Source organism: Aplidium turbinatum, chromosome 2, assembly GCF_918807975.1.
Source record: "Aplidium turbinatum chromosome 2, kaAplTurb1.1, whole genome shotgun sequence".
In the NCBI taxonomy this organism is placed as follows: domain Eukaryota; kingdom Metazoa; phylum Chordata; class Ascidiacea; order Aplousobranchia; family Polyclinidae; genus Aplidium; species Aplidium turbinatum.
The window spans coordinates 17,996,231-18,013,536 of record NC_137473.1 but is presented as its reverse complement, the minus strand read 5'-3'; the positions used below and the strand labels follow the sequence as shown (position 1 = coordinate 18,013,536).

The window sequence follows — 17,306 nt, the reverse complement described above, 5'->3', positions numbered from 1 at the left end:
GTAGAAGCGACAAAACGCGGACGTTATAACGTGAATGATACCAAAGCAGAACAGTCAGTTTAAAATATGGCACGGACGCAACACTTTAATATTATACTATATAGCTTTGTGTCAACTTAGATTTGATACTTGCTTAAAAGTGTTTTGCAAGTTCGATATCCTAAATTTGGCACTCACTTTGGTGAGCTCCAGCAATGAAATCACTTCATTGAACTAAGGTTGTTTGTCATCTCACTCCAACCAACAGGTGCTTCAGACTGTGATCATTATCGACATTCCCTTCCCGAATGCTTCAATATCTTTGCATGATCACACGCATGTAAAACAACCAGACTCTTTATCAAACATTTTGTTATGAATCCAGTCATAAATATATCTATGTCTCAGACTAAACAACAAAAAGATAGCTTCTTATAGCTGTTTCTTGAAAACTTATTATTTTTTTTTGAGCAGCTTGCTAGATTTGAGTTATTTTAACTTTTATGTTTGATTTGCGATGTCAATTTTTGAACTTGAAATAAAATACTAAAAATGGCAGAAAAAGACTCAGAAATAGTGAAGACAATTACTCCAGTTATGTCATCAAGAGCTAATGCATTTTCTATCGAAGCCCTCATGTCACGTGACAGCAAAAAAAGCGCTATTTCTAAGTCCAGTGATTCAACATTGCTTGAAGCAAAATGTGTGGAAAGCACAAAAAGTAAGTATTAAAGTTTGTTTGTTTCTATTGATTGTACAATAACTTTCCATTTTAATAAATCTAAACCATTATTATTATTTTTTTAAAACAAACAATAAAACTATCCCATCAAAGGCTTTTGTTAATACCAGACAACATTGTTGTTCCGCTAAACGCGATAATTGTTTTTTTTTATTGCTTCGGGTGCCCACATCCGTAAAAGTTGTATATTTATCAGGAGCGAAGGTTTGAACCAGATTGTTGACAATTGCATGATGATAGCCAATGTTACATCAGCGCAATACGATTGTCTGTCAACTACAGTTTAAAACACATTCTTCCAATAACTTATCGGATTGTAAAAGTGACTTCATCTTCTTTATACCCATAAATGGTATAATGCTAAATCTACAAATTATATTTTATTTATTATCTAGTGTATGAAGTGGCCATTTTGTGACCGGTGTTTACTTTTTCTCTAAATGAAGCAGGGAGTTTTGAACTGAAAGACCAACGACAAGCTGCTATCTACTGGTTTCAGGTTGTAGTCTCAAAAGTGACAACTAATTATTGGGTGATAACAAGATAGAGTCTGATAAACCCTCGTATTCAAAAGCTAAAACGACACCAACAACTTTTTAGAGTAACAGCAATCAGATTATAACAGTTTTGGAAACTTTGTCGTCGTTACCTGGAAGGTACAGTAGGTTGTTTGTTGTTTAATCATTCATCAAATCAATAGCAGCTGTTGGTTTAATCAAAGATAATATTTTTCATAACTTGGAATTAGTTGTCAAGCCTGATTTGAAAAAGAATGCACTCGCCAACATCGACAGCGATAACTTTTACGACGAGACACGTCAAGGCGAAATCCCCGTGGAAACCGTCACCGCCCCCGAAGAATGGCCTGCGTCGTTTGAGCCAAAACATCCCGCTTTGGCAGAACTGAATTGCATTCTTGAAACTAAAGACTTGTGGCACAAGTTCAATGAGTTAGGAACAGAAATGATCATCACGAAATCAGGAAGGTGACAATTTCTGTATAATATAAATATAAACAAAATGATCTGGTTGAAGATTTTCTATAAAACAGATATTGGCTATTAATGAGAAGTATAAAAAAGCTTCATACTTTTTGCAACATCGTTAGAGTCCTGCTTAATTTTTCGGAAATGTTTTGTTCAATTATTAAATATGCTCTGGAGGCGGATTTCGAACAAAGTTAGTTCAATAAAAATCGAAGAGCTGGAGTCACTCATTTTCGCCCTTCTCCTCAACTCTATACTTTGTATGTTACATAACGTAAAACATGCTACACCGGCAACTGACGGACAAGAAATCTGGCACATCTTTAATTTACTAATGAAATTTTTTTTCAGAGTTGATTAAAAGTTTTAGTAGTTCAATATTTTCGGCGTTGAAAACTAAAACAAACAAAAAAACATTTATTTACAGACGAATGTTTCCCACGGTCAGAGTTTCCTTCTCAAAAGCAGACATTAGTCAAAAGTACATCGTTATAATGGACATAGTTCCGGTTGATAACAAACGATACCGATATGCTTACCATCGATCAAGCTGGCTTGTGGCGGGTGAATGTTTGATAAATACGTTTAAACATAATGTCCTTGAGTAGGAAATTTTTGGCCAAAAACTGAACAATCAAAAACCACCTTAGTCTAACTACGGTCTAGCTATTGTAGACTATCAACGTTTTAAATATTTGCCAACCTCTATCTTATATATACTATAAGCAATTTACTTTAACCCATTACGGAATGAAAACCAAGTAAGTTAATAAGTAGAGGTCTAAAGCAACAAGTTTTTCACACAACAGTTGATCTCAGTTTCATACCTTGTCAATTTTACCAAGTTCTTTGTAAACCTATGCGAAGGTAAAAATTAGGCTGAACTAGCCTCCTCATCACATTAAGGTTTACCGTGGTTGGTTTCAAAGAAAACCTTTCAGTGCAAAAATTTATTTTGTTTAAGTTTCTGCATCGACAGATCTCTAAAATCTGATTACAAATGGCGACATAGCCTGCATATTGACAATATTGACAAATAGCGACATATTGACAATTCACTGTGCGGATAATTTAGGGATGGACACTGGACAGTTGTTTCTGCTTTTTGGCCATTTTTAGTGTCCTCCTTCGTCGTACGAATTTATCATTCATATTTATCAAGACTGCGGAGATAACGGTACATAATACTTTACAGGCAAGGCTGATGCTCCCATTTCCCCGAGGCTTTATATCCATCCCGATTCTCCTTTAACAGGGACTCAGGTATGCAAGCAAATGTGCTCTTTTGAGAAACTGAAATTGACAAACAATGAATTGGACCAAAATAGTCATGTGAGTGCCTGAACATGAGGATTTGAAAAAGTGTTAGCCTACATATTGAAACTAAAAATAAATTATCTTTAAAAGGTAATCAGGATTTCTGTTTAATTTGAAGATTTTCTAACTTTTGGGTTTATTTTCTAGGAATTATCCATGTAAGTAGGTTATATTGTGCCTGTTGAGTGCTTGGGTGTGTGGACGGCTCCCGGAGCGGACGCACTAATGATGAGTCAGATAACATTTCCATTTTATATCGGAAAAAATGTAAACCTGCAAAGTGTAATGGTATCCACTTTGAGTGTGGCGTGAAAAAAAAAGTTGTTGTTGGACAAAGAATTTCCTGACACCAAATTTTAGTTTGCTTGCTGTATTTTGAGACAAAGATTGTTTCAAATTATGTGCTAAAATCTTACTGTCTTTGATTTATATGTTACACGTTCTTTCTATAATTGGGTCTTCTTAAAGCAGTTAAATCGTTAAAAGTTAGAAAATCTATTTGAAATACATTTCCTTTTACTCTTCTTACAAGATAAAAGCATTGAGAGCCAAGTAGAGAAACTAATTGCACATGTAATCGAATTTAAATCTTGCTGTTTATAGCAAATGCATGCATTGACGATTCGATTTTTCACCCTTACCACAAAGTTAAACTGTTTCGAAATCGTTTCAAAATTGCTTAACTGTCGCTTTAACCTTCCTAAAAGGTGGACGAATGCGAAGAATTGTCAACACTTTATCGGACAAACTTACATTGGACGGCCTGGAAAAGATATGAGATGCCTTAGTTATCTGGCAAGGGTGTGTTAACAGCTTAACGCGTTCCTGAAAGAGTCTGTTATGGCCACACATTAGTTCAGTGATTAATTGTCTACTTAACTCTTATCAATGCTGGGCTGTCACCAATGTATTGCTTTCACACTTTTCTCTGTATCAGGGATTAAAGTGTCGTTTCAAAGGTCATCAATCAACTATGTCTATTTTCTACGTCAATTGCATTCTGGGCATATTATATCAGGCTGGTAGCTCTACAGCTGTCAACAGAACTTAACGCTTCATTTTGTGTAACATTCAAAGCAATTCTTAAAGTTTTATAAAGTTATTAAAGCCCCAATCAAACAAACATGGAAGACGTCATACTCGAGTTTCACCAGCGGCATCATAAGCGGTACAAATCCCGAAGTTGAGCTGAAAGTTCGATTCCCGACCAAGACACATGAGTATCCACCACTGATGACCCCAAACAATTGTGAAACTCGAGTATGGCGTCTTCTATTTTTGTTTGGTCGAGGCCTTAATGACTTCACAAATTCTCACATCCCCTTCAAAATTTTATAACCAATGCACTGATTAGTGTGAATTACATTTTGTTATGTTTTGGTGTCACAAATCTTTTCATTGATTCATTTTCGGAAGAGTATTCTACTCGGAGTACGGTATAATAGCCTTGTTGAAGTAGAAAAGTGTTTTCTGGAACTTGGTTGTAGTGTTGCGTGCAGAAATTGCAGTAGTAATTTTTATTTGTAATATAGAGTTATTTATATTGTGTTTCGTCGCAGATCTAGAAACCATTTTTTTTTTGGAGGGGCACCAAAGTTTTAATAAAGCAAAAAAATTAATAGATAATGGACAATGCAAATGTTAGGCTCAAAGCAGCGAAATTTTGACTTGGATCTGGATTTTCCCCTTAGATTCGTTATGCTAACCAACAGTGTTTATACAGAAAATATGGTTATTTTAGTGAAGCTGCTTTTTCAATATTGACTGATGGAATGATGATTCATCTATTTAACGGAGAAAAAATGAGTTTTACTCTTGGCTGTTTCCAATATACGTCAAGAAAGAATTACGCCATTATTTTAAAATGTTGCATTAATTAAGAATATGCAGCAACAATATTTCTACCAGGGTTTTCACAAGAAAATGTTATCTTTTATTGGTTTGCAAGCAATGACATCATTATTGACGCAACAAGCAGTGATGAAAGTGTATGACATCAACAACCTATTGTAGATAAGAAGGGAAGAAATAGCACAAGAGATTATGAGATGTCTTCCACCAAGAGTGATGAATGGTTGTTACCATTAAAATATGTCAACAGTTCGTTGCTGTGAAGCAAAGGAAACGGCTGCTTCAACAATTGCAACAATGTTTCCATAAGTTTGGTTTCGACCAGCCTTTGTTGTAATGCTTTGACGCACTTTTTTTTTTATTTTTTAGCCGATTGGCGCCTTCAATACAATACGTGGTGCTTAATTCAACTCAGAAAATATTTACTCTTACCGTTTAAAGTTAGACGTATTCCAAAGGCTTCCTCCAAATGAAGCTATCACACCGATCCTCTGCCTCAGACAAGATTATTTCTCAAATTTTACACCCTGTTTTCCTCTCCTTAAAGTTCTAATTTCGTAAATTTCTTTCTTGAGCCGTCTCAAAATGTGCCAAAAATATGGAGAATAGGCTGCAGTAGTTCATTATCTAGTCCAGCACATCACTCGCCCGTGGCGCCCTACATCTTTCGAAGAAAACCGCTTGGTGTCTGTGTAGAAGATCATTGTAGATCACCTCACTCTTCGACTGGCATAGAGGATTACTTAAAAGCTGAAAACAAAGCTATAGAACTGTTTTTTGTTAGATATGACAGGACAGCTGCTTACCAGACCGTGCGATTACAATGCTTTACGCCATAACAACCTAATTTGCAAGTTGACAAACACATGATTTAAATCAGTGGTTTTTAATATTTTGTAGTCACCGACTGCATTGAAATTTATCTTGATTACCCTTAAACACGTGGGCCAATTAAGAATAACCCCAAGTGAAAGTTAGCTACAGTATGCTATAAACAGTTTTAAGATAACAATATAACTATCGGCCAAAATAAACTAACTAGCCTACTGTATTAGATAAATTAACTAGTGTATTGGATAAAACTATTACTTATTAAACTAACAAAATAACTATTAGATAGCTATAGAATTTTTAGTTCTTGACTTTTAGTAGCCTACCCTTTTTCTAAAAATAACTCATATATGGACCTGATTGATCTATATGGTCATTGGTCATGCAACTAGTCAGCAACAGGAGCTTGACTTTTACAACTCTAAAACTCCTGAAAAACGGCGACGCCTCATGGTTCAGTCGTAGCTCCACTTTTTTAACATAACAGTGCCACACCCATCAGGACTTGACCAGCAATCGCATGATTCGTAATTTTCTCACGTCTGTTCACCCTTTTTGTGTAACTTCGTTAGATGTCCTAATATACACACTTTGAGCAAGAACATTATAAATAATGGCTTTTATACGGTGTCAGACCGCTCAACCATGCAAAAATGAGTGGCAGCTTTTTCCTTCCCTAAGTGAAGCGCTAAGACGGAAGTAGGCTATATAATGAGTGAAACATCTTTCATTTTCCAAACTGAACACGGGATTTACTCATCTTGGATGACAAGACTAAAAGACTGACTGTTTTGTTGGCCTCTCAGGATAATAAGAGAAATTGTTGATCACCATGATGGGGAAGAAAAATAATAGTTCTTGAGCTCCAGAAATTGAAAGAACGACGATTAAACAGTAATTCAGTTTGAATAACTTAGAAATAAGTTGAAAATTGATTAGATATATTCTGTAGTTTGCAATGAAAAAGCAATAATAAAAACAACGTCTTAGAAAGGTTTTTCGAGAGTCGAAATCTATATGTCTCGTTTTTGCATTTCCAGGTGATTTTGAACTCTATGCACAAGTACCAGCCACGTGTCCACGTGGTTAGGAAGGATGACAATTTGACAAATTTTTCAAATCTACAGAAAGATGAATACAAGACCTTCATCTTTCCCGAAACGCGGTTTACAGCAGTCACAGCTTATCAGAATCAGCTGGTAATTTTGGCTGCAGTAGACCACCGGCTTGAGTATTGTTATCGTTAGCTATAAGTATTGTTCACTATTGTAGTAAACTAAAATTGTAAAAAAATTGAAACGGTCAATTATTATCTTAATATCATATTGTATGGCCTAGTTCAAACAAAACGTTAAAAGCATTATAGCATTTCCCTTGAAATGAAGTGTTTCTGATCCGAGAAAATTTAACAAATATCATTAAACGCATAATTTTTCGACGGCATTTGTTTATTGGTTTTCTTTAACTTCATTGCGAGATAACATCTACTAAAGCGGCATTGTCCTATAACAAGGAATATTATAAATTCTGTCTTTCAGATCACACGACTAAAGATTGACAGCAATCCCTTTGCAAAAGGTTTCCGTGACTCATCAAGGCTGAATGAGTATGAAAGGTGGGCTATAGTCTACATAGAACAGGCTTTTTGAAGTTGTGTGCTTGATATGTTTCATGTTTTGTAAATTACTATGTATTATTTCATTACAATAACTCAACACAGCCCAATTGACTATTATGGACCTAAACAGTTCGGAATGATTTTGGAAATGGCAAACTGTGAAAGTTAGCCTACAACATTTAATCAATTATTATATTTAAGATTTTTCATTTCATATTACTGCATATAGAATTTTTGTTGCGTTTTTTTTATTGCAATTATCCACGAGCTTATCTATGAAAGCATTTAACTGGTGTTGATATGCAACGAGAATTTATAAAAAATCTGTTTTCAGAATAGTTTTCTTTACAGTGTAGAACATTGATTTCCAGACTTACTGTATGTGTCTGGTGTATCTCCAGGATATTTTTTGGAAATTGTTTTATTTTAAGAAAAGTAGATTACAAAAATTTAAAAACTACAATAGTGGCATTGAGAAATGATAATGAGAATACAATTACACCACAAAAGTTAATGAAAAAATTGGTAATATTTTGCTCTCGAGATTTAAAACTTTGCAGGCTTGACCAAAAAAAAGTTGAAAACCATTGATTTAGAGACATAAATTTTCACATAATTGCTCATGACTTGTCATTTGCTCTGTGAAGGCTGAAGCAAACAGTCTAAACAATTCGATCAAACTTTATTTGCAAAACCCAGAAAAGTCAGCAAAATAAATTGAATAAACGTTGCCTTAATGCCCAGAGAAAATGAAACCACGTTTAATTCAAAATGTTTATTAATAAACATATCTCCAGGTGGCCATGATAAACATTATTTTAAAAAATCATATAACCAACAAAAAAATATGAAAACGTTATTGCAATGTTAAAGTATGAAAGAATACGTAGTGATAAAGTCGTCTTTACAACATAGAATAGGTTACAAGGAAACAAAAATGCAATTTCGAAATTTTAATCAGTAAAAGTTGAACTTGATTAAAGTAGGTAGTTTTCTATCTAGATTATGTTTCAAAGTATTGAATTTATTTCCATTTATCAATAAAAAAATTCTTATTTTTGGGAAAATGCAGTCAGTTTATTTTCTTTTTGTCTCATTAGTCTTATCTAAGTTGGTTTCGCTAAAGTTTTTTTATATTGCCAGCGTAGTTGACATTTTTAACGACGACTAAAGTAATTGAGTATTTCTTTTGATTTACAGTATAAATCAATAAAAAATCTTATTTTTCTTTCTCACTCTTCCAGAAGTGCTAAAGTGAAAGCAAAGAAAAAACATTTTCAAAACAAACAACGAACAATTTCCTTAAGTGCTAAATCAGAGCAGTTAAAAGGGTCAAGTTTCTAAAAGCTGCAAAATTAAACATAATTACGATGCCCAGTCCATAAATAATTAATCAATTTTTCAAACCGATAGCGATCAAAAAGTCAATTTTTACTCGATTAGTTTAGTCTGCATTGACACGTCACGCCTTTTCAAAGCACTTGCCAACTACATGGTTGCCAAAGTGAAAAACTTTTGTCACTTTAACATTTGATCAATGTTTTAAAAAGTTACAAAACGACGCTCGATAAAGAAAAGTTTCGAAGCAGCCTTTTTTGCTTACAATGGCTCCCTAAAGACCAAACAACGACACGAAAAAACTTCAATAAAAAAATAAAACACTTAATTCTCTACTTTCGTTCATACGCTAATGAATCCATATCTTGTCTACGCCAAAGAAGTGAGCTTAGCGGGAGGGCGGGGTCTTAAAGAAGGCGTTAACTTCGTTACTGTCGACCGAAACCTTTAGCATGAGTTGATAGAATTAGAAACGATTTGAAAGGTACCGATAAAAGCCGCCGCTTTTTGATCAGATTATTTGCGCATTATTCGATGACACCTTTTGTAAGTTTTAGCGGTAGCTGACAGAGATTAATTTATTTTAATGTTCAAACTAGTAGCGGATCTAGAAAAAAAATACTGGGGGCACCAGAGTCAAGTCGAAGCAAAAGTGTTTTAAGTAAAATAAACAATATAATATTTGAAAGAATATTGATGCTTAACCCTATCTGTAGCGACACGGGGTTTTATGAGGACGCTCCACTCCAGTAGTGAAATATTTCACAGAAGGAGGTATGCTAGAAATGTGAAATTTCTTGACTTTTAGTTTTTATTCTTTGCGAATTTTCTAAACCTAAACTGGTCATTTTTCTACCTTCCTGCCCTTCACAATAAGCATTTCGTCTCAGTTGGCTAGACATTTTCGTACAATGATAGTTATACATATTATGTTAATGTTATTGCAATATAAACGTTAGTGCAATTAATTTTAATTGTAAAAACGCCCAAAAATATCTTATATTTATGAGCAAAAGTATTTTTTGTTTGGTTTAGCATTGCTCTATGCTATAATTCAAAAATTTCAATTTTGAAACTATTTTTGGAAAATTAAAATATAAACCAACTTTCTGACGTTTTTTTCATCTTAACAATAAATTTTTGGGTAAAAATTTAATTTCTATACGCCCAATACACATGGCTATCATCTTGTAAAATATTTTGGCTCTGGGATTTTCATGGCTCCCGTTATTAGCGATTAATTAGCACGGGGCTAAGATAGCCGGTGATGTAGCCAGTAAGATAGGGTCAAACAATGAAAAGATTGTTACCAAATTTGTGATTTCGCAGTTACCCTTGCAGTTATTATATTATTATTATAACCCTTAAGCAAGAGCGTAAATAAAACAACACTGAAAAACTGCTAGAAAGCAGCCAATGGTTGGTTTCGCTATTCAAGACATGAGAGCCTTCCTCGCGGCTTGGGACACAAACGAGCATGCAAAATAGTTGATAATAACTTTTTCTACGGTACAGTATGTTCCTCTCTAAGTAAGTTTTAGGCTTTGCCCATTGCTAATGATTTTTCACTAACTTTTGTTTTCCACTTTTAGTAACATTTCCCTTTTTTCGATATGGCTTAAATGCAACAAATCATGATTCTACAATAAACCGATTGTGCAAACCAAACACGTTAAGACTAAAATCGACAATTAACAGATTGGTCCAACCAAACACCTTAAGACTAAATTTTAACTTTATTCTTTTTGTGATTATCTGAAATTATAAAAACCCGAATTATTTGTTGTAATTTTGCGTCACAGTTTGTTAAGTTTTTTTTTTTTTTTTAAGTCCACATTGTGAACAGAAAGTTCTTGGACTTTTGTTCATTTTATGATTAAACATATTTAATGCCACTTACATCAAATAGTATTTATTGTTTGATTGTCACCTTTTAATATGCTAAATATCTTGGTAAACTGTCTAAAATTTAGGTCTAATTATAAGCATTAATTGTAAGGTCTAAAATGAGCCAAAGAGAAGCCATCATTCAGCTCCATCGCGCGGGGAAAACCAACTTTGAGATCATTGGGCGTTTAAAAGTTGCCAAATCCACCGTTTATCATGTTGTGAATAGATTTAAGAATCTTGGTACATCTGGCATCGTCATAGGAGTGGAAAACCTTGCACTGCTCGAACAAAGAAGTAGTTAAGGCTACGCGAGGAGGAGAAACCCAAAAAGATCAATCGGTCAACTGGCCAAAGACGTGAATGTGAGCAACACTTCAATGAGAGCCATTGTTGAAAATGATCTTCAGTTGTCTCCTCAAAAGATGAGAAAACGGCAGTTCCTTACACCTCTCCAAAAGCAAAAGCGACTTGAAAGAGCACAGATTCTTCTCAGAGAACTGAAGGCAGGCATAGCATGGCAAGAGATCATTTTTTTAGATGAAAAACTCTTTACAAGTTTAGCTCATTTCAGTAATCATAATGACAGAATTTGTGCAAAGTCTTCAGCAGATATTAGCCTAAAGATTCTGAGAGAACAGTTTACCGCCGTCGAAAACCGTCTTCTGTCATGGTGTTGGCCGCCATCTCCAAAACTTGGAAGTCTTCTCTGATTTTCGTGGAACAATAAGTTAAAATCAATTCAGATCGCTACATCAACAATATTTTCATTCCAGCCCTTGAAGAGATAGAAACATTACATAGATCAGCCTTTCACATTCCAAGAAGGTGGTGCACCATTCCACACCTCAAGAAAGACTCAGGACTGCTGCTCACTTCAACTTCCAAGATTCTAGAGCAAGGAAATGTGGCCTTCCTCATCGCCTGATTTGAATCTCATGGACTTCTGTGTGTGCTCGTTATTGGAGGCAAAAGCCTGTTCCATTGCTCACCCAAGTGTTGATGCTCTGAAGCAATCACTCCTGCGGAAATGGGCTAAAATACCTCAGGATGAGCTACGTGTCTCGGTCGAAAACTTCCGACAAAGAATTGAGAGAGTTATCCAAGTGAAGGGCGGCAGCATTGAAAATAAATGAAGAAATTTCTTTTTAGTATTGTAAGCTCATATTGTGATATCTTTTTGATGAAATTTTATTTAATCGTTGATAAGTTGGTCCAAGCACTTTCTGTTCACCTTGTCTACAATACTGTATATGTTTATATGCTTCATCAAACTGTATGAACTAAGACCTTCCTCAAGTGAAAGGTCATTCCAAAGTTATGACAATCTATTCGTGTTGTCAAATTACTGTATTGTTACGTGAAAACCTAAATTCACTCTAAATAGCTTATACAATAAATCTGATAGGTCCTTATATCGAATGTTCTTTCATTGCTTTTTTAATAGTTCCAATAGTGTTGCTAAATTTGTTGCAATAATGTTCATTTTTACATTAAACTTGTTGTGAGTCAGGCAGGCCTACACTTTTAGAAAATCTAACTTATGTTGTTATTTCTGTGGGCCAAAAAACTTTGGGTCCACAAACCTTGCATTGTCGCTTGTTGCTTCTTATCTTGAACAAGCAAAATCCTGATCTGACATGATCGTAATTATTGGAAATCTAATTTGCTGTGTTTTCGGTCAATATAATCCAATAATTTTCTATTTGCTTCCTCTTGCATCATGTTAACAAGCTCCTGCTAAACTGTTCACTTTCTTACAACGTTTGAGCTGAAAAATAAGCTTGATCGATTGATTTCATGGGTGACACACGCACAAAAAAATTCGAAGAGCGTTTTCGATTTCATAAGATTACCGCACGGTAAACATGGCATTAATGGTAAATTTGGTATTAAATGGCATTTCAGGAAAGAGCAAGAAAAAGGGTCAAAGCTGTGTTTCATGTTATTTATTTATGTCAAAACAACTTACAGTAGGCTGACTCTAAATAAATTGATTTTAGTTTCAAACTTATTGGCTTGGTCGGTTTGGTTTGGTTTTGAATCTGTATCCTCGCACTGATAAAGCCTTGTTGGGTTATTCCTGGTAGTTTCGCATACTTGTAGAGGCTCTTGACTCAAGGCCTGTTACCGAGATTGACAGAGCGAAGTTTTCCGATTGTTGAAAAAATGTTGTTGCCGGGGAATCATCTCATTCCCATCCACTAGTTGCCGCTGAATGGAGAGCAGTCCTGAAATACGTTGTTTAAGCGCACACTCCGAGAGCCGGACCAACGCTGCGTGATCTTGAATGAGGCGCCTAACCACTCCTAACTGGCTACAATTTATGATATAAAACGATGTTGAAATAGCAATCATAATTAATACTGAACTCAAACTTTAATTCCAGCACATCGGTGGAGTTTTACTCGCTGATTCAAAATGTCTGATGTATGGTTCTTAGCCAGGTTTCATGCTTGTGAAAAATGTGAGCTAGATAACGAAATTATTTGTCATTAAATTAACTCACCTCCGTTAAATGCTCCTCTTGAGATCCTCATGAGCTTTCTTTCATAAGTATGAATATGTCAATGAAGGAATGAATGTGGGCTACATTTGAATTTACGCTTTGCAATGGCAAATGTTGTTCAGATGCCACCACATCACCAAACAGTAGGCTACTATAAACAAAACGTTGAAAAAATGCACAATCACCAACAATTTGCTTGCAGGGACTCAGTGGATGGAATGCTTTGCGATACTCGACTGGTGCAGCCCACTACTACCGCTATGCGGCTCATTCTGCAAGAGAGATCTGAAGGTGGTAAAAATTATAGGCTTAGGCTACTTGAGAAACAATTTCAATAAATGAAAACTGCTCTTAGGTAATTTCATAATAGTAATTAGTCTTCTACGTAAATGCTTTTTATATGAATCAGTTTAGCATTTATCTGGCTTAGCCATATTAAGAGCATTTATTTTAAAGCCTCGGTGGATGAAAGTTTTTTTTTTTGGATAAAACGACCTTATTTTTTTTTGATATTTTACTATAGTGAAGCCAAATTTGTCGACCTCGCTATTACTGTAAAGCTTTTATCTTTCGATAAAGTACAGTGCTTTGTTTATGTTGCAATCACTTGAGATGAACAAAAATTGGTCTAACTGAACATTTTCCTTGATGAAGCTACGTGTTCGTAATGAAAGCTTCCACTTCAACAAATCATACAAATTAAGTTGAAAATAATAATATTTCCAATACGACCGTCTCTTGTTTGGTAAACTCCTGAGTATAAACCTTACACCAAGAAGAAGAAGAAGAAGACCAAGAAGTGATTGATTTGCAAAACGCTGCTTTTGTTTTCCAGCTGCTCAAAGGAACGTGGATCGTTCTCACCTTCACAACAACCAAGACTTTCAGAGATTGATGAGAAACTTAGCCATGAGTAGATTGGAATCAACTTCTTCTCATCCAGTCTTCACACCTTTTCGTCCAAATTTTCATCACATTGGGTACGCCAACATTTGAGTTAAATCTTCCTAATTTAAGCAAACAATCGGGCCATGCATTAGGCCTACTGAAGATGAGCCTGTCCGCATGGCGCTTAATGCCACATACTAAGACTAAACTATCATCCAAATAAACTACTGTAGGTATTTTGTTATACGTTAGGTGTCTTGCGACTAGGGATACGTTATTCTAAACAAAAATATTCACAATGATCGCAGGATTCCTTAGGGCGCAAAATTTTTTAATTGTTTTTTTTTTTTTTAAACTGTTGCAAATTTTATACAAAACAACTTGGCAATTATTTGGCCTTTCGAGTGTTCGCAATAGCCTACAAATATTTTGCAATATTGCATTTTTTTTTATGAAAAAATCATAGTCGGCTTTTTTCGTTATGAACTAAATTTCTAGTGAAGGACTTTTTGTCAAGCAAAAAAAAATTAAATTTGTTTCATGGCCACCTAGAGATGCGGCCTGATTTGTCACATTTTGCAGATTTTGATTACAGCTACTGCTAGTGTTTGACTGACATTTTTTGAGATTTTTTTACTTTTTGCGGTTTCCTAATGACATAAAACTTTTTGTTGCCTTGGGGAAGCAGTAGCAAATGAGAAAAAGTAAGTTGAAAAACACAAAATCAGACTGTTATTGAAAATTAACAGTCTGACTAAAATCTTCGAAATCATTTTTTTTTTAACATGTGAGAATGTTAAAACCTATTGTGTCATCTGGGGAAAAGAATAAAGAAAGCGTAAAAATCTAATTTTTAGAAAAATTTATACGTTCGCCCAAAGTTAGGCAAACCTGGAAATTTCTGCAAAATGTGACAATCCAGCCGTATCTTTAGGTGGCCATGTTTGTTTCAAAGAGTTTTAATTACAACATACCGATTCAGCTAAGGTATAAACCAGAAATGTATTACAGAGAGAGAGAAACCTTTTATTTTGTCTGTTGCGAAAAATGGTAGGACCTAAAGGGTACAAATATAAACCGGTGCAAATATATTCAACAACAGACAGGAAGCAGCGAAAGATTATATTAGTCATCGAGTCAGGTGAAAAGTTGAAGTTGAAGAAGCATCTTCTGACAATCCCGCAAAGTGTGAAACAGGTTTATTTGATAATAATGATTTAATTTAGGCTACTTGAATTAGCTCTGCTTAGCATTGCGCTTTGCATTGAGCAGTTGAGCACTCTTTTGTGGTAGATCTATTCATACCCTTTATGGGGCTATTGCAAACTGTATAGTTTACGCAGTCGAATCGTCATTTGTTAAATGAATGAGCGCAATGCAAGTACGGCTAGCTGGCGACACTCACACAATAATAGCTGATAGGCCTATTGCACTAGCGTTTTATTTCGTTACTTTAGATATAAACAGCCTTGTCTGATGCGGATAAATAATGATAATAATTTCTATCTAAAGCGATAAGCCGACTGTAGTCACCTAGTAGGATATTGGTCTGCCCTTTCTATTCACATATCAAGTAAAACAACATTTTATCCTGAGATGAGGGAGATGTACTTTTCTTCAGAGTTTTCAGAGCTCGACAGTTCCAACATGAACAAGTAGCCTAGTTGTTGGGTGATGATAAAACTCTGTATCTGTTATGCCTTTTGACTTATTTAGATTAAAATTATGTAGGCTAAGCTACTTTTTTTTTCGTTTCCCGCAGGTTTTCTCTTGCTTTGTATTCATCCGCAAGCTTTTGTTAATCAGCACTTTTCGTTTTGAGCTTAGCCTACTTTGGAGGTTTCACACTATCTATCTTGGTTGTACAACTTTATAATAAAAAAAAAAAAGAACTCCAGTATGACTCGTTGTATGAGTTTAAAAACACAACAGTATCCCATTAAGCAAGTGAGCTCAAACATCTGTTATTTGAATATAGTGTTTGATGCTTTGTTCGAATATTCAGTTGCATATTTGTTGTTTCTTCAGAAGAACTGCTCTTGGACTGATGTCACTGCATCGGCCAGAAGGGCTTCCTTTTTCTGCTGAAGCGGCATTGTCCCAATACCAAGCATTGCGTCGTTTTCATCCGTACCTTGTGCAGACAGCATCCTCATCCATCACTCCCTGCATCAATCGTGGTGAAAGTTCTGCATCAGAAAAGCCTAAAAGTTCGACCTCACGATGATTTTTCAGATCAACATTTTATTTTTGCTTTTATGTTCCCTGTGATTTTCCTTGTTTATCATTGCTATTTGATTCTTATTATTCAACTGTCAGAGTGGACGAAGCCGTGCGTTTGACATCCCATCACAAGAGCTAGCCTACATATGATGATGTCTAAACTTTAAAAGACAATGAAACTTATTCTTGTTTAAAATTCAGCAACAGCAAAATATACTAACTTTTACGAGTCACAGGAAAACTACCACAATTGTTCGAATAGCCCCTCAACTCTAATCGCCTGATGCCGGAACAAGGACTAACGCACAGTGAATTTTCCAGTCGTTTCAACCCGCTACAAAAGTGTACGGTACTAGGCTACTCAGTCGGCATATCCTACCAGTTATGGGCTAACGCTACTACGTACGTATCCTACAGTGGCGGAACTAGTCATTTGTGGCTATAAAATCATTTTTTGCTTCTTTGGGGATTTATATGTCTTCACTCGTCTTATCATTCTTTCATTAGAATTTTTGTTGCATCGATTTTAATGTGATTTTCCACAATTAAGGTCAGTATCGCCCATCGAGAACAAAGCCGTCACAAATACGCACGTGCTTATACCCAAACCAATGTTTACGTAAAAATAATGAAAAGGGCGATATAACTCAAGAGAACAACTGCACACCCAGCAAGCCGGTGCTAGAGAGAGGCCCAATCACGTATCCATACTAGGATGCACTGCCTGATAATTATGTACTCAAGAAAAATGTACTAGTCCAAGTTCTATCAAGTTATCTTGCTGTGTATTGCGATTTCGAATATTAAATTCTCTTCAGCACAACTTTATAAGTAAACATAGTAAAATCTTCGGTAGTTCAGATCAAGAATGCAGCAGTTAAGTTTAGAAAAAAAACAACAATGTTGTTTTTCGGTTACTAAGAAACAAATCAATAAAATTACGCAGTGATAAGAGTTACGATGAGATTGAAAAATGTAGCCAACTCATCCTATCAATTAAATCTTCCATCCTCGGTATTTTTCATACCTACACTCAGCATACTACTTTCGACGTTCGCGTTTTGTCGCTTCTACCTTTTTCTCGACCTTTGCTGTGTTGACGTGTATTGTTTTTGCTGTAATGGACAAAAATAAAAA

At 35.2% G+C, this 17,306-nt stretch overlaps 1 protein-coding gene across 1 annotated transcript; it reads left to right on the top strand.

The window, feature by feature from the left end:
• Nucleotides 1-531: 531 nt before the first annotated feature.
• On the top strand, nt 532-16,173 carry LOC145788390 (T-box transcription factor TBX20-like). The gene is made up of 9 exons (XM_082600159.1): nt 532-700; nt 1,470-1,707; nt 2,135-2,271; nt 2,903-3,039; nt 6,747-6,905; nt 7,245-7,321; nt 13,261-13,349; nt 13,894-14,038; nt 15,975-16,173. Exons 1-9 carry the CDS (start codon nt 532-534, stop codon nt 16,171-16,173), a joined length of 1,350 nt encoding a protein of 449 aa, XP_082456285.1.
• Nucleotides 16,174-17,306: the final 1,133 nt, after the last annotated feature.

Excerpts from the sequence above, each read along its gene's own strand:
- LOC145788390 (XM_082600159.1), top strand. The coding sequence starts at position 532 with ATGGCAGAAAAAGACTCAGAAATAGTGAAGACAATTACTCCAGTTATG. Across the intron at positions 2,272-2,902 it reads ATCAAGCTGGCTTGTGGCGG|GCAAGGCTGATGCTCCCATT; the intron begins GTGAATGTTTGA and ends AATACTTTACAG. Across the intron at positions 6,906-7,244 it reads CAGCTTATCAGAATCAGCTG|ATCACACGACTAAAGATTGA; the intron begins GTAATTTTGGCT and ends TCTGTCTTTCAG.